Source organism: Stegodyphus dumicola, chromosome 2 (genome assembly GCF_044657685.1).
Source record: "Stegodyphus dumicola isolate Sdum_Otavi_A_Nest chromosome 2, ASM4465768v1".
In the NCBI taxonomy this organism is placed as follows: Eukaryota; Metazoa; Arthropoda; class Arachnida; order Araneae; family Eresidae; genus Stegodyphus; species Stegodyphus dumicola.
This window is the reverse complement of record NC_140769.1, coordinates 66,758,331-66,775,503: the sequence shown is the minus strand read 5'-3', so window position 1 is coordinate 66,775,503 and position 17,173 is coordinate 66,758,331. Positions and strand designations below refer to the sequence as shown.

At 32.4% G+C, this 17,173-nt stretch overlaps 1 protein-coding gene across 1 annotated transcript in view; it reads right to left on the bottom strand.

The window, feature by feature from the left end:
• The window catches only part of LOC118200219 (heme-binding protein 2-like), a 32,164-nt gene extending 22,016 nt beyond the window's left edge, over nucleotides 1-10,148 (bottom strand). Inside the window, exons 1-2 of the mRNA XM_035372155.2 lie at nucleotides 10,061-10,148; nucleotides 355-423 (exon numbers count right to left, since the gene is read on the bottom strand). Coding sequence (XP_035228046.1) covers nucleotides 355-411 — 57 coding nt within the window. The 5' untranslated portion in view covers nucleotides 412-423; nucleotides 10,061-10,148. The remainder of the gene's footprint in view (nucleotides 1-354; nucleotides 424-10,060) is intronic.
• Between the last annotated feature and the right edge of the window lie 7,025 nt (nucleotides 10,149-17,173).

The following is a 17,173-nucleotide window of genomic DNA, read 5'->3' as shown; positions in this document are numbered from 1 at the left end:
AATTGAAATAAATAGTAAAAAAATTATCTATTCCCCTTCCAGAATTAGTTTTTAAAGAATGAGTAATTGCTTCAGATATTAAAATCATGTTCTGTTTATAGTAGGTTTTAAAAAAATTCAAATTCCACATTATATTTTTAAACGGTTTTTAAGCAGAGCAACTTACAAATGAATTTAATCTGATATATATAGTTATACAGAAATATTTTAAAAGACGAAAGAAATTTACGTACAATTGATTTAAACAAATTCAAAGCTTTGATCAAAATGGTTTCTTGCATATAATTTTTAAAAATAACACTGAGAAGTTTAAATAAAATCCAAAAGAAGAAAAATTCAACGGAATATACTTACCTGATAAACCAGGACAGTCACTAATGTGAGCAAAATCGAAGATAATTTCGCACGCATGATTCTTTTCACCTAAAATGAAGATTTTAAATTAGAGAATACTCGCTAATATTTCGGTATGCTGATTATTAAACATGAGGCTGATTATTATCAGCCGGAAGGGTTGCAGCACTCTCGTATATTACATTACTCATTAATATTAATTATGGATATTTTAATGATGTTTACAAATAGGGTTTGTTTAAATGAAAACTTCCGCTTAAAACACGACTTTTATTGAATAGAGAATTTCAATGAAGTACCAGCACATTTCAATTAAAAATGTACAGCTTATATTGAATTAATTCCTGTTCAGAATAAATCAAAATGTACATTTTTTGCAGATTAAAAGGCGAAATATATTATACTACATATTACATGCAAGCGTAACATTAAAATAGTCTCGGTGAAAGGTTCTATTGAATCTCACATGATTAATTTCATGATAAAAGTTCAGAGTGAGTGATCATGAGAAAGCAAACGAAGGTTATCTACATAAGGAAAGGGATATCTTTCTTGATGACTTTCTAAAGGAAATTGGTTTGTTAGAGTTAAACCAAGAAAATGAACATGCAACCAGTCCCAAACAAACGCACCCAAGAAAATAAAATACACCCAAGGAGTTCAAGAAAATGTTCATGCAAATAATACCCCAAGAACACAAGAAAATGCATCCAAGAAATCCAATAAAAGGCGCAGGCAGCCAGTTCATTCACCATGATTCGAATCCCGTACTTGCTATAATATTACTCACTGTATAGAACTCTGCATTAATTTAGTATAGAAAGACTTATTTCTTCAAGACGTAAATATACTTATATTCCTCATCAATAGATCGTTGCACACAAGTATTTGCTTCTAATGAAGTGGCTACAATTTTATTTTGTCTGTAACACTAAACTGGTGGACTGAAATTACAAAATAATTGTAAGTTCAAGATGTTAAAGCAAATTAGTTTGAAATTATTTTATATAACTAATAGATATATTTATGTCCATACAGATAAATTTAAAATTTGTGGCTATACCAGCGGTATAAAAAAAAACAGGCATGTGTTGCCCATGCATATATCTTCCACTAGTCATGATTTGGTGCATGTACACCTCTCCGTGTGTTCAAATTAGCTGTACTGCAAATATAGCTACAGCGAATGAAAGCCAATCTCTTGACCGTTTCTTTAATATGGAAAATCACAGAAGTTTAAAAAAAAAAAAAAAAAAAAAAAAAAAAAACAGCACAGCTGCTAAGAGAAAGAAAGCTTTTTAGCTAATTTTTCTAGACTGTTAAAAAACTTTAAATCTCTCCCTCGGAATTTCTAAAGCGTGATAAATGCAGGCTATTTTGATAATTCTAAATAAATCAAGGAGTAGGTTTAAAATAAAATATTTTTCCGAGTTAACCTACAGGGTCGGTAATCAATGAGAGGAATAACGTGAGAATGATTGCATCAATTAGTGAAGCAGCTGTTCCATCAATCTCGGATCAGTGCACCTCAAAAGGAAAATTTTTCATTAATGAGAAGGAGTTGAAAAAAAAAATCATCTTATATTTGGAAACCTTCAATAATTATCAAAATAAATCTCTGTAAAATAGAAATTTTTTATAGGAAAATCAATTAAATTAGAGCCATTCTTTTCGGTCGAACATTTCTTAAACAACATCTTGCTCTGATAATCGGCAGTTGGGACGGGAAGGAGGGACATAAATGTTTTCGTGAAAAATGATATTGATACGGTGACATTGCGATTTTTTCCGCAAGCAAAATGAATGAAATTCAAATGAGATTTTTATCATTATCTGTATTAATGCGTTAAGTTTTGTGTTAGTCAAAAAGCAGCTTAACATTATGAAGGTGAAAGTAGAATCAAGCTCATGATAGATTCGAAGAAATGTCCAGAGAATAAAAAAGTTGAACGTGAAAAAAAATCGATGTTGTAAAATTCAAGAAGTAAAATATTTACACAATATATGAAAAATTGTATATGTATATACTGAACATCGAACCTCAGAAACACATTTTGTGTATTTCATTCAACAAATTGTGTACTTAAAATCTCGAAGTGAAATAAACAAATAAAAAAAAATTAAGACACTACTAAGTACGCGAAACATAAATAATATCATTCTATGCAAATATACATATGCAAATAAAATTCACATTTTTAATATAATTATTTATTCGGTGTCCAGATTACATTTGTTTTTTATTAATTTTATTAAATCTCGCTCAGATTACCGTTTAGATTTCCACACGATTGTGGTTTGTTTACGGAGAAGCCTATCGGAAGCCTAATTAACATGCCTATCGGTAATATTTAGTACCGTTTTTACCTCCTTGTACGAAGTAAAGGAAGTATTGCATTCGCGAAAAATTTCAGGTATCATATTTCAAAAAAAATATCCATTTCAACCACTCTTGAAACGACGTGAAAGAAGTTTTTGCATGACATCTTTGCGTACGAACAGAATAAAAGACTTTTTTTGCCAAAAAGTGGCGAGTTAAGCTTAACGAACCGCCATTTGTTTACATTCGAAACTCAGTGGTATAGTGCATTCAGTTTCTGCACTCTGAATGTCTTTTTTCCGAGTGGGACCAAAAGTAAACTTTCAGCTTTGTACACCGAAAAATCTGCCTTCTTGCCCACTGCCCGAATTGCTTGTTTTTGTGTAGAAACTCTAATTTTAATTGTAATTTTTTTAAAACTGTTTTAACTGTATTTGGTGTTAGAAGTTTTGAGTTTTTATGTATTTTTGCTTTGTCACAAAGTGAGAAATGAATTAATTGAATGCTAAATTCATCTCTAATGAAATTCAAGGAAATAAGTTTAAACGGAACGCAGCAAAAAATGTGTATAATTTAATAGGCCATACAGAGTAGTTAGTGGTTTCACATCAGATTTTTTAATTGTGGTGCCAAGAATACTATCCGCTTTCAGAAGTAGTATTCTTAGAAAAGTGGCCACAATCAAAAAATTATTTTGTAAGGTATATTTTAATTTTATAACAGTTATTTTAATTTCGAAGCTCTTTCCTATCAATTCTTGTTTCCACTTACATCTCCCTACCAGAATGAGTTTTTAGAATCGCAATGAATGCAAATGAGTTAGTAGAAGTATTTAAGGAAGGTCAACTAACTTCGATAGGGAGTGCTACGAATCCTTAGTAGCGCGTGTTTGCCTTCTGGCTAATTCACTAGTGAAGCTGTTACGCTCGGCCGTATTTTACGTGCCAATCGATATTCGCCGGCTAGTTTAATTTAAGTGCCAACTACTTTAGGTAATTTCATTTAACTTCGGCTCAGTCTCATTTAGTCAATTATAATTTGGTTTCTTATTTCTTATTCTGAATTAAAGTCCGAGTAGAGGCTTCCTGTAAGCCCGAGAAGGGGCCGACAGTTATTCTTATGTGAGTGAATAAAAGGGTATTTTAACTAATCTCCAGTCTACGTCTTCAGTTGTTTGAACTCAGCGATAAGTCGCTACATAGTTCACTAGGTTCCTTGACGTTCATCTTAGACAAAAGGAGAGAGGAACCCTACAATTGTTTTTTAATATGTATTTTTTGAATGTTTCTGAAAAATTAAACCTTAGATTACATATTTCTTAAATTTTTATGCATTCGGGAAACCGCAAAAAAAATACTCATGAAGTCGGCTCCTTTCCCGTGATTCGAATCCGGATCGAACTACCAAGATTTTATTAATAGTAATGAAGGATCTCAGGGTGAGATTTAGAATGCTAAACGAATCACTGTTTTAGTTGCTGTTGCTTTACATTTATGCGATTTTAGACGAGAATTTGTCTAAGACATAAGGCCTGATAATTCAATTTATGCATACGTTGAAGGACTCTGTTTCGTATTCTAATGTGCTGCAATAAATTAAGTATCACAATAAAATATGTCTGATAATTTGCTTTTTTCGTTTCTTTTAGTTTTGCAGTACATATAAAAGGTAGTGTTATATTATCCATGATTAAGAATATAATAAAAATGTGACACAAAATTGGTTACTGAATGAAAAGTCAAAAAATTTTTTGTCATTACCGTATTCCTCTAAAACTTTCAGATAATCAAGGAATTAAACCTTATGTATACTTTAAATAAATTAGCATTAGACATAGTTTCGATAAATTAATTGCTAAGTAATTCATTATGAAGTAATTAAATTTTGTGCATTCGTGTTATTTTTCAATTCCCAAATACCTTGTGTAACTTCAAGAATCCGGATTTTACATCCCATTTATATCAGACATTGCATATTTCTCCTGGCATTATTATTGCAATCTTAAGCAAAGTATTATTGGGAATGAAGAAAATTTTTTGCTGAGATTTTAGAAGTATTTTGCTCTTAGATTCTAACAGCAAAGCATACAGTTTGCATGCTGGTATTCAAGGCATTTTCAAGAATCTACAAAAAATTTGCAAGGAAATGACAAGACAGGTCGACACAAACACATTTATCACCTCTTCAAGGCCAAGTGCAGTGAGCTTCGAATTAGAGAGGTAATATCGAGAATATTCAGATCATAGTTAATTCAACGGCTCTAAAAAATCACATACCGTGTATTCTTATATGCGCACCTGTAATTCAAATTACATATTTTTTTTTTTTAATTTTTAGGCATATTCGCTGTATAACGCGCATCTTTTTCGTTAAGAAGAAACCTGACAGATACGTGTCTGATGTTGTTATTTTTTGAAGTCGTAAATTCGAAGCGGTTTTTTTTTTTTTTTTTTTTTTTTTTTTTTTTTTGAAAGGTTACGAACAGTGGTATACTGAATGACAAGCCATAAGGGGGAACAATATGTGTGTCGGAGAAATGCTTCCGGAAGTAAATAATTCTGCAAAGAGAGTGGGTTTTATTCAATGCAGCTGTGAACAAGAATGTTATTCTAGAGTTTTGAGAAAAGGGGAAATAATTTGGGATACGAAAGAACTTCCGAGCCGAATGAATTTTTGGAATTAGGTGTTAGACGTTTTGCTCTTTCTGTAGTCATCAGAAGCCGTCATTTTAAAATGAATATCAAAGGCCTTTAGTAAATCGTATTTGCTCTAGTTGAAATACAGTTGATCTAATGTTCTTTTTCTTGCCAAACGAAACAAACATAGTGCTAGTTTCAAATGCAATGTCATTCAGTTTTCGAAAGGAAATGAAAACCGTGCTGCAGCAAGGATATTTGGTTTTGGTGGAAGTTCCATATGTGTGGGAAAAAAATGAAATCATAATACCCAAAGAATGAATGTTCGTTGCGGAAATGACCTATCCTGGAAATCAATGTCGAAAACTGAGTCATAGAAAATCGTCAGAATCGCCAGTAAACAGCGTTTAGGTTGGTGTAGAAATCAAATTTTTGTATGCTCATCTTTCCCTTATTTTTAAATCCATCAGTTTTATGTCCGGCGTATAACGTGCACCCGGTAAATTTCGATCTCATTTTTTGTATTAAAAGTGAGCGTTATACGCCAGCATATACGGTACATGTATACACGTTTGGTGCTGCCGTACAAGTGAAAAAATTGACAGTTTCACTCACGCCTGTGTCGGATTTGCGCAACACTTATGGGGTCCCACAAAATTTTTGTAAATATTATGAGGTCCTGAGGGTCGCGAAAAAATCTTAGTGATAAAAAGCGGTCGCGACGGAAAAAAGTTTAAGAAACCCTGGACTAATCCAGCCAATCAACCAACTTGTGTTTTATTTCCAAGACGTTTAAATTTTTCTCCTATGGTGAAAAAGCATTTAGCCTCTTTCTCATTAATGAAGAATTATACCGATTGTGTAAAAGTACGATACTATAAGAAAAAAAAAAAAAAAGAAGTCTCGTATTTTACCTTATCCGTAAATTCAAGAAAATTTGTACAACGCGATTTCTGTAGATTGATCGATCGTCATATTAAGAAATGCAATGGACCGGAAAGGACATTTTTTTCACTAGTGGAACTTCCTTTTTTTTATGAAATGATATGTCCGGATGCTTCATTGCATAGAGAGTCCATCATCCCCCCCCCTGAAAGCGACTTCGTTTTTTTTTTTTTATTTATTTATTTATCTATTTTTCCTGCTAATCTTTACCCTTAGTTTAAGCCACCTAAAGTCACTGTTAAAAATTTGCGAAATCTTACGATTATTGTTTGATGGGTTCCAATTCAATTTTTATAATTATTTCATTTCCATTTTAAATGCTGTCATTATTAGTTCTTGTGCTATTCACCAGATGGCGGCACGAATCTACATATCAGAAGGAAAATTTCAGAAATTAATCAAAAACTAAGTAAAACATTAAACAGCGTGAAACGCTGATTACGCTGAGTCGTAAAGTTGGACTTTGTTTTTGATTGTTATTCAGCGTGATATTTAAACTAAAATCGAATTTTATCAGAAACTCCTAATTCATAAATAAAGTATTTAATCATAATTAAAAGCATTTCTATACTCTTCCTAAAAATATTGTCATTAAAGTTAGATCATATTTTTTAACTAAATATTTTAAGACAAAATTTGTCTGTGCATTTGCTAGAATGAATAGCCATTAGTTTAGGTTAAAACTACTACATGACAAAACATGATTGCTAATTAAAAACACTTCCTTTCTCTTACATCTCAAATAACATATCTGAGTCGACACTTTTCTGTATTTCGATTCTCCTATGATGTATAACTGATTTTTATTTTTAATTTTATATTTCGTTTGGCAGCATAGCTTGGGTTTTAAGAAAAGGGCTAAATAATACTTTAGTATAATATTAGTCTCGTAACATAAAGTCTGTAACCCTCAACAGAGTTTGTTTTTTTCGGCCGTTAAAATAAATTAATTAATTTAACGTGGAAATTCAACGGAAGAATATGCTTTATGTTAATATGCCTTCAAAAGTATTCAAAACGAAGTTTTTTTTTTTATGTCATAATCACCTTAAAAGACAATAACGTATCCCACTGCTCATTTTATAGACAGAATATTCTAGCAAAATATGATTTAATGTTGAGGAAGAAATATGAAAGAGTAGCAGATGGCTCAGCGCAGTTGGATTCTGGTTTTCGAATCTCGGATAAGTTCTAGAAAATAAGTCACCCATATTTTAATCTAATGAATATCATGCCTGAGGAAATGTGCTTTGTCTCATACTTATCTTATTCTGTATGCAGACGATGACGTACACAAAAAGGATTTGCACATTTTTCAATCAGTAAATTATTAAAGATTAGAAACCTATTTTACTTACGACATTTATGGTTTTATATAACACCTGTTGAAAAAAACTTGTTAAGAGTTTCGGTATTATGCCATTTTAAATAATTAACTTTATAATATAATAATATAATAACTAAGAATTTTCTCCTTCCTTTCCGACAGCTTTTGTGTAATCGGAAAGCACATCCGGCTTTAGCACTCCGAAGGTTCAGGGTTCGGATCCCGCGGACGGCATAGTTGGTTTTTCAGATTTCCAGTTCCAAAATAAGCATACGGATTTTACAACTGAACACTGTATTGAGCACCGCAGTTTTATAATGCTAAAACTCAATGAGAGAGCTCAGTGATGGTTGACTAACATAAGGGTCTGCAGAGTGCTCCAAAATAATGTTTGCACGCTTTTGATGTTAATAACAGATTTATTTTTAATTAAAATAAGAAATAATCGATGTGAGCTATTATTGTAGGATCACACCGTAAGCAGACTTCAAAACAAATCTCTCAGAAAAACTGAGAACTTGTGTGAAACGCAAACAAGATGGAGAACACTGAATTTGCTATTTCGTCACCAACACCTGTAGCAGTTATTAGATTATATAGTAAGTTAAACGCGAATGGAGATATGTGTGATGAGAAAACGATGGCAAAAGTTTGGAGACTGTGTGACAAACTTTCAATGTGAACACCAAAGAAACACGGACCGTAGCAGTACCCCCTCCTATAGGGGTTACTGACAGTAGATGAAATGAGATGTGCGAATGAGACTACCTCTGCTTTCTATTCCATTCAAATCATAGCCACTATTCGCCGTTATGTTCTGAAACAATAAAAGTGATATACTGCTACCAATGGTGATCATTTTGAACATTTAAACTTTAAGGTATGTGACCTTAAAAATTTTAATCCTTGTTGCTATTAGTATTCCTGTTATTAACTTTCAATGAATGGAAACATTATTTTGGTAAATCCTATATTTCCAATGGAAGAAATTTAATCGCAAACTGAAAACAATATGCACCTGGAAACGGTTTTTCTGTAGTTAAGAAAAATCAGTGGGGCAAAAAACATTAATACAAGTAGTTTAAATTTAGTTAAATTTAATTGTTTATATAAACGTGTTTAATTTTGTTGCTTATTTTCAACCAAAATTAAGTTTTAACCAAATTTCAACCAGATACAGTAAAATAAAGGCTTTTGACCAAACGTGTCTCCGTATTTCTTTTTTCTTCATATTTTAATAAATTGATATCTGATAAAACTGTAAATTACATAAAATTCTATGTTTTGCCAATTACAAGATCCACAAAAATATTTTAACATAGAACTTTTGACAATATTTAACAAATAATTACACTCCAGCTGCAAAAAAACAGTCAGAAAAAAATTATTAGGAAAACCCAGACAAAATTCCTTGCCAGGTGAAGTGTTGAAAATACAAATGAAAGAGTAGAGTGTGATTTTTAATAAACAAACTGTTATCTGGAATGTATGAGTTTCATCACTTATTTTTAGGTACTATACAAAGTTTAAAGCTAAACTTTAATAATTACAAAACAAAATATTTAGTCTAATTTGTTCGTATAAAACGTATTATTTACTCTAAAAGAAATTATGCCAAAAAAATATGTGTATTGCTATTAGATTCAGGGTAACTTTTCTTTTTTTTAATTTATTTATTGATTGATTTCGTCTCACGCGTTTTAATTTGATATGTCTCATATCAAACATTTATATATTCATTCTTTATTATTTTTAAATATCTTATCCTCCCCTCAAAATGTTCCGAATTTGTGGGAGCCTTGTTTTAAAAATTAGATCCTGTTATAAATATGTTAATGTTGTAAAATAATTATTATTAAAAAACTGCACTTTAATTAACCAAATAAAAACTAGACTAGAAGAGAAACACGCTAATGTGACAATCAAAATCGTAAAAAACAACCTTATATTTAGCGTAGGTATAATGAAACACTCAAACCTACGCTAAATATAAGGTTGTTTTTTACGATTTTGATTATTCAAATAAAAACTGTTTGCGAGTTTACTCAAGCCCATAAAAACTTAAAATTTCCTGTTTGAAATTTTATGCTATTTAAATAATCATAAAATATCGAAGTACATTTAGCAAAATTTCTGTATTTTGGGTATAAATTTAAGCACTATTTTAATATCGTATTCAGTCTCGACATGCTTCAAATACTTAATAATATTGTTTATGAATAATAACTAACTTCTGTAAATAAAGTATATGTAGAAGTTAATTAATATTTATATTTAACTTGAATGTAAACTATGTTTATTACATTTATATAACTTAGCATAGACCTAAATTTAAAGTGAAAATTTACTGAATATACATGTACACAATTATAAATATTTGCTATTCGCACATATTATAATTTTGCTTAATTTTTGAATAATTAAACAATTATTTAATTAGATATTTTTCTACAATTATTTTACTTAAGTACTACTTACAATATTTGAAGAATAGCAGAGGTATGACAAGAGTCCACGCAGTTTCTACAAGGACCAGTTTTCTAATAAACAAGCGAGTTTCTAAACCTCTTGTTTTATATGAGTTACCAGAGGGGTAGAGGAAAGGGTGAAGGATATGGTTGGGAAGGTCAGAAACATCTTTTCTTAAAATACGAACAGAGTTCAAGTTTTCGACCTGACCATTTCGAGTCCGCAACCAGTTCGCATATGGCATCTTAAGATTTATTTTGGTATGGGTCAAATCTTAATTTCCCTAACGTCCCATTCATAACGTATTTTATAGCAAAAACAGACATCTGAAATGAGAAGTTATTGCATTTACCTTTTTCTTGGTCATGAAGTAAGAATATTGGGAATTTTTTTAAGTATTTTTCCTCACCGCAGGCAGTTTTGAAGTTCATATTCGTCGAAGAAAAACAACGTCGATTAGAATATACGTTTTAAAAGAAGATAAAACATAAAACAAAGAAAGCAACAAAAAAAAACAAGATAAAATACCTCTGAATAGTAGATAAAAGTACAACGTTCTCTCATTAAAATCAGAAATAATCTTAAGATAAAGATAAATCTGTGATAAAATTAAATTCAAACAGTTATATAATATGAGGAATATGCATATATGTTTAAAACGTAGATTTCAAAAAATAAAATGTATATTTTTTTCAATAATACGGCGAAAAAATCTGATGTGTACACCAAATGACTTCCTTGTACGGAATATTAAATTATACGCATTTTTTCTTGCATTTCATTTAAACTTATTAGATTCAATTAAATCTACTTCGCCGACAGCGCATAAACCACAATAGAATAAATGCATTCTTTAAAATTCACTCTATTTGTTTACCATAGTGACACTCTGGCGCTAGGTTCACTTAACTGCATTATATTTCGTTCACAGTATTTCTCATTCAATCAATTCAGTTCTCACTTCGCGACAAGGCAAAAATACATAAAAACTCAAAATATCTGTATTAAAAATTACGAAGCAAATTTTAAACACTTATGCCCTCGAAAAAATTCCAGAAAGGATTAAGTATAATTTAAATCGCAATAATAAATGAAGGCGTTTATCTTTGTTGTTGCGAAGCTACGTTTCTCTAGATTGGCAACAAATTCACTACTCAGCTGTTTCAAATGTAAACAAGCAATGGCCGCCATCAAAATAGGCTTAGCGGCACATAAACAACTTTTAAATTGTTGATAATTCTAAAAATATTGCATACAGATTTACTAAAGGCATAAAACCCTTAACCGGAAGATAGAAACAACATAATTCAATCATTTTTAAAGAAAAAAATGTACAATTTACAAACATATAAGAGTAAAAGAAACTGAGATCACTGAGCCGGGTAAGAGAGTGGATATATATATAAATATATTTATATACGTTTGGTGCGGCCGATTGTAACCAAAATACGAGGTGCACATCTACATGTTATAGCAGTCCTATATACAAAATTTCAATGTCCTGAGGCTACTCGTTTTTGAGTTATGCGAGATACGTACGTACATACGTTCGTACGGAAGCCACGAAAAATTCTCTTCAGAATTCATTTTAAAGCAGTTTTATAATTTTTTTTGGAGGAAAAGAGTATTTTATTCTTTCCTTACGTACAGATATCACGCAAGAACATCGTTAAATTGCATTCGATAGCGGTCAAAATGGATATTTTCGTTGAAATATGCTGCCTGAAACTTTTCGCGATTACAATACTTCCTTTTTACTTCGTACAAGGAAGCAAATAGGCGCGAAAAAATCAGTGTTTAATTTAGTGCCTGCATTGTCTATAAACTGTTTCCAGATTTTGACAAAATGCTCTTAATTACCTTTAGGTCTTTAATGACTTATACAGGTATCGGTCCTGTTCCCATTCTCCCAAACGTATGCCATTTTTGATAATCTATTGAATAACTTCTCAATCACATGTTTCCCCTTTCACGCGCGAAAGTTGATCAAACTACACGTAGAATACTTGAAATTAGAATCAGAAGCATCCCTTTACACACCTATCCTCAAATGCCGAAAGAACGGTTATAATTTTTTTCATATTTATGTGTTCAGAATCTCAATGGACTATGACAACGATGACTTGAGTTACCAATCATATACCTTGCACTGAACTTCACTTAATAGAGTTAACATAAAATAACCTATTCGATAGAATGTAATTATGAACTTACATTCTGCATCCACATTTATTTTCTTTGTGGGTATATAAGCCTAGGAAGGCCACCAGACGAAATAGGGTTAGTGATTTTGACTGTGGTAATAGAAAACCCGGCCTAGAATCCCGGAAAAATCACGGATATTTGTAAATGTATAGTGTCTTTGCGGCAGGGGGCCACTCAAAATATACGGCGGGCAGAACGTCCTCTCGTGTAGTTTGGTGGTAGGGAAGAGAGGTGGGAGATCCTCGGTCCACCCTTAAGTGTGCTCTCCCTCAAAATTAGGGTTCCAGTAAATGTCCAACCTCTTTGAGGCTCTGGCAACCATACTTCCAAGAAATATGGACTCAAAACAACAACTCCAGGATGTATGTTTCTAAAATTATTTTGGAAAGTATTTCCGCTATTTTCATCTGTTGTTTAATCTTCATTCAAGTGAAACCTTTGATTCGAAATACTTGTGAGGATGGGGTAAACCTAGACTACTTTCAAGATCGTGTAGTTCAAAAGAAATTTTGACATCTAGTAACAGCTTTTATCTAGTTGTAGTACTGTTTTGTAGACAATGCAATTAATTAGCGCAAAAAAGACTATAATTCTCCACTACCTCTAACTAATTCTTTTTTATGTTTTTCACTTTAAGCTATAAATTTTATTCTCCATTTAATTCTGCGGCAACTAATAAAAGTTTGTTATTGATTCCCATTACTTAATGGAAGTGCATTGTTATATTCAATATAAAGGACATATGGGTTATAATTGTGATGTAGCCGTTCCTAGCCGTTCCTCAATAGACACTAATGCCGGCTAGCTTTAAAAGGATTTATTAACAGAGCACACAGGAACAGTTACAAGCAAAAGAAATATACATAAAAATGAAACATATACCAAATGGAACATCAAACATTTGAATAACATAACATTGTAAGCTATCATCATGGCGGCTGGAGGTCGACTGACGTTTTTTCATATCGCCACGAGATGGCGTTTAAATAAAATAGTTCGGTTACAGTTCATAAGTTCATGGCGTGAATAAAATAGTTCAATTACACTTAAATAGGTCTGTTACATCCTCCCCCTCTGACTTCGTAGACGTCTCGGCAAGAAGTCAGGAACTGACCTTTGTCTACTTTGTGCAGCGGGCGGAGAATCAGATGAATGGGCTCCAGTTTGACAAGCAGGAAATTTAGCGTCACCTGCACCTTGTGCAACAGGTGCAGATTCGGATGGTATTATACGTTTCGGGCGTCCTCTTTTCTTTAAGGGAACCACTGGAATTACACGAGCTGAGTTTTGCTTATTTCGATCTTGATATGGTTTCAAGGCTGAAACATGATACTTGCCGAGAATTTTGTCTGGTTCATGAGGATCGGCAATATCATAAGTGGTTGGAGATCTTGTAGTCACTATCACATAAGGACCATCTCTCTTGGGCATGAATTTAGCAGTTTTCTTCGGTGGACCTTTGCTGATTGGGTGGAGGGTGACCAAAACTTTATCTCCAGGAACGAATTTCGGTGTTTCTCTTCGTTTTTTGTCAGCATATCGTTTCTGCTTATCTTGATGCATTTCGACTCTTTCTCGTACCTGTTGTACATTTCTTGCAAAACGTTTCAAATATGGAGTAATTTCGGGAACAAAATTATCGTTCTGAATTACGGCTTTTATATCATGCTTTACATCATCTAAGGTTCGTAACTCTCGTGCAAATTGAAGAAAAGCAGAAGAATGTCCAGTTGAATCACATTTGACTGTATTCAAAGCAAACCTTATTACTGGCAGTTTATCCTTCCATGACTGATGGTCGTTACCAACAAGTATTGCTAAACGTGGTTTCAGATCTCTATTCTTCCTTTCAACTGGGTTAGATTGTGGATGATAGAAAGGAGTAAGACTTTGATCAATGTTCAAGATATAGCATAGTTGTTGCATAACAGCACTAGTAAACTGGGTACCATTATCACTTATTATTTTCTTGGGTAACCCAAATCGAAGGGCAACTTCCTCCAAAAGAATAGTGGCACATTCTCTGGCCGTGGCTTCCTTTAAAGCAAATAGTTCTGTCCACTTCGTAGCACAGTCCTGCACAATAAAAATCCATTTTTCACCAGACGGTGTTTCAGGAAGGGGACCGAAAAGATCAATTGACAAGGTTTCAAAACGTTGAGCATAGACTGGAATTTGAAGTAAGCCAGATGGCTTTTGATTAGTGGTTTCTCCCCCTACTTTGAAGACAGTGTGATATTTGTTAAGCAATGCATCAGTTGCAAGCCGTTGGGCTGTAGTTAATTGCTGTCCTTCATTTTCTCGTAGTCGGTAGTTGTTTACAACAACTGGGGTTTCTTCCAGTACTTGGGATTGATGAGGTTTCACGAAGCTATATTTTCTTCGAGGTTCATCAGAAAAGTTCCACTTATTTTCAGCAAGATTTAAAACAATTTTAGCTTTTTGAAGAAAGTCAGTTCCTAACAGAGTCGAGTTATTTTTGGCATCAGGCAGCACAAGGAGCGGAGTTTTGAAGTCTCTGCCTTAGAGAAGAATGATTTGTTCGGTGCGAAGTACCTCTTTTTCAGATACCAAACCATCAGCGAAAGACACCTGTAGTGTTGTCTTTTCAAATACTGCATCTTGTTTTTGCAGAATATGATAGAGGGATTCACTTGCAATTGAGTGACTAGCACCAGTGTCGGCGAAAGCTGTACCGGAAACACCACCAATACTAACTGGAAATACAGCAGACCGAGTGGAAGATAAACAGGATCGGATTTGAATAGTGCCAAAATTTGATGAATTTGAAGTCTTTGGAGGGTTACAGTCTGGACATTTAGACTTGATAAAACCAGTTTTTCCGCACCCATAGCATGTTAAAGGGTCGCGTTTCCTCTGTTTGTTGCTGAACACGATTTGAAAAGGTTTTATGAGTTCCCTGTATGTCACTTGTTCGATTTTCTACTTTGTGTTTGGATGGATTAGTCGGTTTGTAAGAATAGTTCCGCCTGCCAGGAAGTTGAGTTTTATAGTTCGTATTTTTAACACGTACAGCTTCATAATCATCCAATTTCTGTACTAATTCAGATGAACTCTTTATTTTTCCCCAAGTATCAATAAAATGCTCCTTAACGTCACTACTGACTCTTCTTTTAAGCTGATCCGTCAGGACCAAGTCTTTGAGTGATTCAAAGTCTGTAACATCGAGACTATGGAGCCACTCTTCGAGATAATTGTTTAATTCGTAAGTAAAATCTTTCCATAAAGACCCAGGGTGTTTTTGATGTGTAGTAAATTTAATTAGAAATGATTCAGCATTTAATTTGAATCTTTGTAGCAGAATCTACTTGATGTAAGAATAATCTTCTAATTTGTCTTTTGGTTCTCTTAAAATAATTTGCGAAATGTCTATAGGCAGAAGAGGTAGGAGATGAGTGATGTAATCTATTTGTTTTATATTAACTTTCTCACATTGTCTTTCAAAAATTTGCAGGTAGGTTGCAATGTCAGAAGTTCCTGTAAATTTTGGGATTAGGTGTTGAATATTTGTTCCAATAGCTGCATTTGAAGCAAAGGCGACATAGTTAGGGTTTGAGCTAGCAGCTGCCAGGTTTAATTTTAAACGTTCCAATTCTAATAAAAGTTCTTGTTCTTTTCTTTGACGTGTCTCCAGATCGTTGCTTTCACGTTGTTTTTGTTGTCTAGTTTCGATTAAAGTTTCCAGAAGATTCCTAGTAAAAGCCTCATCATAAGTGTCAGAACTGACAATAAGATCTTTAAGATCTATTACTCGCATAGTGTCGTTTACAGTGAAATCCAGTTCTGCAGCGAGAGTTTTTAAATCCTCTTTTCGTGCTTTGGCAAGGTAAGCCATAATTATATGAGAGGTCAGGGGGGAGGGAAAATATGAAGTTGAATTTGTTGTTATTTCGATTTTATTCACAATACAGTATTTTAGAATTAATAATTATACCTTTAAGTAAAATGTATATACCCCTATTAAACAGCATGTATAAATGTAAACAATGTTACTCGTACATTTATATACCACTATTAAACAGTATTTATAAATGTAAACAATAATACTCACAAAGTTTATTATTTCGAAGTCGTAAAAATATCATAAAATGCCCTCATAAATTCAACTTGTATCAAGAAAATAACATATAATAAATTGCTCAAAAATTGTTTACTACTTAGCAAAACATACAAAACATACATAAATGTCTTACCATAAGCTTTTATATTTAAGCTGAATTCTTCGAAATCTTAATCTTAACAAAATATTAAGCTGATTAAGCAACACACACTTAGTAACTCTTTTACTTTATTTAAATAGTCATTCGATTTTATTCATAATTATTTTCTTTCGCTTCAAGAAATATTTTTTAAGACATGCATTCATTAAAGGAAAACAATTATATTTACCTGAAGTAGTATATTATAATCATTTTCTCAAAATGTTCGTCGAAAGATAAATCAACAAGTACAATATTTTATTTTATGTAGAATAAAACATTTAATAAGGAACAACAGCACTCAAAAATAAAAATAATAAAAGATTTGACGTAAACAGATCATAAATCATCGCTAGTCTAAACATTTCCGCGGGGGGGAAACATCTGCTGCTGTATGCAGAAGCGAAACTAATAAATTCTAATGAACAACGTCCATGAATATATTCAAACTTTAACATCAAAACATGTATTCAGTGAAACAATATTATTCACAAATTAATTTATTATGCGAATTAACATTTTAAAATAACAAATTACAATTCAAGAAATAACGTTTGGTTAACAGAAAGCTGTTTGCTTTCGTTTAATACTCTTATGTAGTATCAATAAATGAGATTTCAGTAAAGAATTTACATTTGCTTTAAGAAGCAGCTTATAATAAATAATCAGTTTAAAAGAACTTTAAACTCAGATTAAA